This window comes from Sapajus apella, unplaced genomic scaffold (genome assembly GCF_009761245.1).
Source record: "Sapajus apella isolate SASKATOON/1434 unplaced genomic scaffold, GSC_monkey_1.0 scaffold76, whole genome shotgun sequence".
Classification (NCBI taxonomy): Eukaryota; Metazoa; Chordata; class Mammalia; order Primates; family Cebidae; genus Sapajus; species Sapajus apella.
Window position 1 is genome coordinate 7,780,674 of NW_022437016.1, and position 5,516 is coordinate 7,786,189.

The 5,516-nt window shown below is 40.0% G+C and overlaps 1 protein-coding gene across 1 annotated transcript; it reads left to right on the plus strand.

Annotated features, from left to right (window-relative positions):
- The first annotated feature begins 3,571 nt into the window (after positions 1–3,571).
- On the plus strand, positions 3,572–5,516 carry LOC116532404 (olfactory receptor 1J2). Its single transcript, XM_032251539.1, has one exon. The coding sequence runs from the start codon at positions 3,848–3,850 to the stop codon at positions 4,787–4,789; it is 942 nt and encodes a 313-aa protein (XP_032107430.1). The 5' UTR covers positions 3,572–3,847; the 3' UTR covers positions 4,790–5,516.

Consider the following 5,516-nt stretch of genomic DNA (forward strand, 5'->3'; position numbering starts at 1 on the left):
AAGGATAAGACGAAGATGGAGAAGAGGGAGGAGGAGGAGGAGGAGAAAGAGAGAGACAGAGAAAAGAGGAAGAAAGGAGGATAAGTAGAAGATGGAGAAGAAGAAGAGGGAGGAGGAGGAGAAAGAATGCCTCATTCCTCTGGTAGCACTAGAAAAACGAGGATGTTTGAGGCTAACACACTTTGAACACTGTGTTTACTGACCTCAATATGTATTGTTAGGGTGGGAATGTCTTTCAGGAGTTGGCATGAGGTCTATATAGCTAGATTAAAAATTGGAAGATTTGAAACCTGCCACTGACTTGTCATCTGCTGAATTTTTTCTCTAGGCCAGAAACCCAATGGATGGGTAAGAGCTCTTTCTAACTCTCTGTCTTTTCTTATTAAAGGAAAGGACGACAATGAAATTTTGCAGGAGAGGTATGGCATAGAGTCTCCTTTACAATTATTGACAAATGTTTCCAAATGAGCTAGCAGCCTCATTTCCCTACTGGTTAGGTAAGGATTAGCTCTGCTGAGTGATTGCTTTGTTTTGTTGAATGCAAGATGGAAGTTAGGGAAAGACTCACGGATTTTGTTGCATTCTGGTCCCTAGATAACCAGAATATTTGGATAGACCTGAAGTCTTTCCAATGCTGATGTATCAGTTTTCTATTAGTGCTCTAACAAGTTACCACAAGCTTAGTAGTGAAGGAAAACATCACAAATGTTATTCTATCAGAGCTCTGGCAGTAAGATGTGTAAAATGTATCTAACTGAGTCAAAACTGAAGAGGCCAGCATTTCTTTGAGATGTTCTAGAGCCTAATTTTGTTTTCTTGCTTTTTCTAGCTTGTAGAGGCCACTTGCATTCCTTAGCTCACGGCCCCTTCCTTCATCCTCTAAGCCAACAGCATAACGTCTTCAAATACCTCTCTGATTCTGACTCTTCTATGTCTTCTTCCACATTTAAGGACTCATTATTATACTGGGCCAACCCAGATAATCCAGGATTCGCTCCCCAGTTTAAAGTCAGCTGATTAGCAACCTTAATTCCATCTACAACCTTAATACCTCCTTGGCATGTACCATAACAGATTTACAGGTTCTGGAGATTAGGATGTGGACATCTTTGGGGGTTCTTATTCTGCTTACCACAGCTGACTAGCAGGTGTTGTGTTTTAAGACGATAGGGATACCGAAGAGGGAGCTAAAAACTTGGAGTACACCTAAAATCTCACTTCTTTTGCCATCTTTTGATAATAGCCTTCACAGTTTGTTATGGGATGAGTGTTATTGCCTAGGGTGGAAAGGGAGACAGCATTGGGAAAGAACTAGAAAAAGTACACTTTGAATATAATTTAAGATAATGTCACTTAAACTGCTTTGTGTTGACAGAAGACAATAGAGTATAAATAAATTTGCCTAAAGTATTTTCTTATAGCCAGTCTTGTCTTTACTTTCTCAACATGACACGGGATCACAAGAAATCCACAACCACCAAGGGGAAGACATCTAAATGACATTCAGTGGAAATGTGCCTTCCAGCGAGGTTGGAACAGAGAAGTCGGCAAGAGTGAGGGGAAAGGGAGGACAAGACAGAAACTGGAGATGTAGGAGAGGTGCAGGTTCTGCAGGGTCCTCAAGCCATATTAAGGTTGTTGCATTCTACATGGGGTACATGGTACATGAGCAGATCGTGCAGGTTTGTTACATAGGTATATACATGCCGTGATGGTTTGCTGCATCCATCCCCCAGTCATCTACATTTTGTATTTTTCCTAATGTTATCCCTCCCCAATCCCCCAACCCCCTGCTATCCCTCCCCTAACCCCTCCCACCTCCCAAAAGGCTCTGGTGTGTGATGTTCCATCCCCTGTGTCCATGTGTTCTCATTGTTCAACACCCATTTATGAGTGAGAACATGCAGTGTTTGGTTTCCTGTTCTTGTGTCAGTTTACTGAGAATGATGGTTTCCATCTTCATCCATGTCCCCGCAAAGGACATGAATGCATTCTTTTTTATAGCTGCATAGTATTCCATGGTGTATATGTACCACATTTTCTTTATCCAATCTATCACTGATGGACATTTGGGTTGGTTCCAGGTCTTTGCTATTGTAAATAGTGCCACGATGAACATGTGTGTGCATGTGTCTTTATAATAGAATGATTTATAGTCCTTTGGGTATATACCCAGTAATGGGATTGCTGGGTCAAATGGTATTTCTATTTCTAGGTCCTTGAGGAATCTCCACACTGGTTGAACTAATTTACACTCCCACCAACAGTGTAAAAGCGTTCCTATTTCTCTACATCCTCTCCAGCATCTGTTGTTTCCTGATTTTTTTAATGATCACCATTCTAACTGGAGTGAAATACTACCTCAATGTGGTTTTGATTCGCATTTCCCTAATGACCAGTGATGATTAGCATTTTTTCATATGTTTGTTGGCTGCACAAATAACTTCTTATGAAAAGTATCTGTTCATATCCTTTGCCCACTTTTTGATGGGGCTGTTTTTTTCTTGTAAATTTGTTTACATTCTTTGTAAATTCTGGATATTAGCCCTTTGTCAGATGGGTAGATAGCAAAATGTTTCCCCATTCTGTTGGTTGCCAGTTCACTCTGATAGTTTCTTTTGCTGTGCAGAAGCCCTTAAGTTTAATTAGATCCTATTTGTCTATTTTGGCTTTTGTTGCCATTGTTTTTGGTGTTTCAGTCTTGGAGTCTTTGCCTGTGCCTATGTCCTGAATTGTATTGCCTAGGTTTTCAATGATACACTCTAATCTTAAAGGTCATGGGAATCCTTTGAGAATTTTTAGACAGGGGAAGTCATGTTGAAGGTAGTTTTAGAAAAGGTCTCCAAGACTGCAGTGCAGAAAATGAATTGATACAATCCAGAATTTCTTAGGAACCCTCTATGTAATTGAAACAAATAAAAATGTGTGCATAGTAATAACTGTTCTAATGAGAGCATATGAACACAGGGATGGGAACAACACACACTGGGGCCTGTTGGGGGTGTGGGAGGGGAAGCATCAGGATAAATAGCTAATGCATATAGGCATTAATACCTAGGCGATGGATTGGCAGATGCATGAAACCACCATGGCATATGTTTATCTATGTAACAAACCTGCATGTCCTGCACATGTATTCTGGAACTTAAAATTAAATGAAATTAAATTTTAAAAAAATAATGAGTGTTATTTGAAGAACAGTCATTTGAGGAATACTATTCTTTATATCTTTTTATTCGAAAAGACCACCTCTCATCTGGAATTTAACAATGGCTGGCAAAGTCAGGTCTTCTAGTGGTTGCTGTGCCATGATTGATGCCTTGGAATACTCTCTACATTAACTTTTTGGGGCAATAACTTGACTGAAACACCTTTTTCCACAGCCTAGTCCTCAGTTCCACAGGTGCGAGTTTTCCGTTTTGTTATTGAACCAAGAAGTGCTGACTCTCAGTAACACGTGCCTCAATAATTTTTCTAGTTTTCTTACATACCAAAATATAAGGAAAAATAGGAGATGCAGATTAAAATTTGCACTTTCTGAAATAAAACATATATATACATTTTAAGTTCGGTACATGTGCAGGATGTGCAGGTTTGTTACATAGGTAAATGTGTGCCATGGTGGTTTGCTGCACCTGTCATCCCATTGTCTAGGTATTAAGCCCGGAATGCATTAGCTAAATTTTCTGATTCTCTTTCTCTCCCCACATCCCCGACAGGCCCCAGTTGTTTCTCTCCCTGTGTCTATGTTAAAACATATACCTTTTAATATGACTGCTAAAAATGATCATTTCAGGGTCTTTAATATTGTGAAGCATTCTTCACCTCCATCAGAGAGCAAGGAAGTATGAGCCCTGAGAACCTGAGCAGCGTGTCTGAGTTCCTCCTCCTGGGTCTCCCCATCCGGCCAGAGCAGCAGGCTGTGTTCTTCACCCTGTTCCTGGGCATGTACCTGACCACAGTGCTGGGGAACCTGCTCATCATCCTGCTCATCCGGCTGGACTCTCACCTCCACACCCCCATGTACTTCTTCCTTAGCCACTTGGCTCTCACTGACATCTCCTTTTCATCTGTCACTGTCCCTAAGATGCTGATGGACATGCAGACAAAGTACAAATCGATCCCCTATGAGGAGTGCATTTTTCAGATGTATTTTTTTGTATTTTTTACTGACCTGGACAGCTTCCTTATTACATCAATGGCGTATGACCGATATGTTGCCATATGTCACCCTCTCCACTACACTGCCATCATGAGGGAAGGGCTCTGTGCCTTCTTAGTGGTTATATCTTGGATTCTGTCTTGTGCCAGCTCCCTCTCTCACACCCTTCTGCTGACCCAGCTGTCTTTCTGTGATGCAAACACCATCCCCCACTTCTTCTGTGACCTTGCTGCCCTGCTCAAGCTGTCCTGCTCAGATAGCTTCCTCAATGAGCTGGTCATGTTCACAGTAGGAGTGGTGGTCATTACTCTGCCATTCATGTGTATTCTGGTATCATATGGCTACATTGGGGCCACTATCCTGAGGGTCCCTTCAACCAAAGGGATCCACAAAGCGTTGTCCACGTGTGGCTCCCATCTCTCTGTGGTGTCTCTGTATTATGGCTCAATATTTGGCCAGTACCTTTTCCCGACCGTAAGCAGTTCCATTGACAAGGATGTCATTGTGGCTCTAATGTACATGGTGGTCACACCCATGTTGAACCCCTTTATCTACAGCCTTAGGAACAGGACCATGAAAGAGGCCCTTGGGAAACTCTTCAGTAGAGCAAAGTTTTTCTCTTGGTGACATCTGACATTTTAAGCAATTCAAATCTCATTTTGGTTTATCTCATGTATTTGGTTTTCCATTTGAATATGTCTCAAAACCTTTTATATCTTGAAGCCCTAAGACAAATGTTAACATGTTGAATGTAACTGGTAAATATTTGTTGACCAGAATTCCATTCTCTTATTAACAATGTTATTCTTTATAAATAGTTTTTGATCAGTGAATGCTAAATTAATTTTATTTTTCTTTCTGCAACTTGGAGAAATGACATAACAATACAGCAGTATATAGTTTTGATATCGCTTATTTGAGGAGATTTTTGGAAACATATATGTTTTTGGCCCATAATCCTAGGCTTTAACACAACATAGAATTGAAAGAATTGGTGATATTATTTTACTACCCTCTATAAGGTAGACTGGGTGTGATCATTAGTGAAGTGATCAGACAACTCACAGAAGAGACAGTTTCAAGGCATTTCATAGTCTTTAATAAAATTTCACTGTGAATCTCTGTGTTAATTCAGTAGAAGATGGGCTAAAAATAAAAAATCTTCAGTAGATATGTATGTATTGATATGCATGAGAAATAGAAATGCAAACATAGTCACAACACATTATTACAGAAAAAGAAAGTGATGAAGCACTATAAAATACATTCCATTATGTAAACAGATATGTTTATGAATAAAAGTCATTTATTTCATTTTATTATTTGTTTACTTTTGAGTTGGAAGTTTGCTCTT

Bases quoted from the DNA above. Each gene is read 5' to 3' on its own strand.
- LOC116532404 (XM_032251539.1), top strand. From the start codon at position 3,848: ATGAGCCCTGAGAACCTGAGCAGCGTGTCTGAGTTCCTCCTCCTGGGT.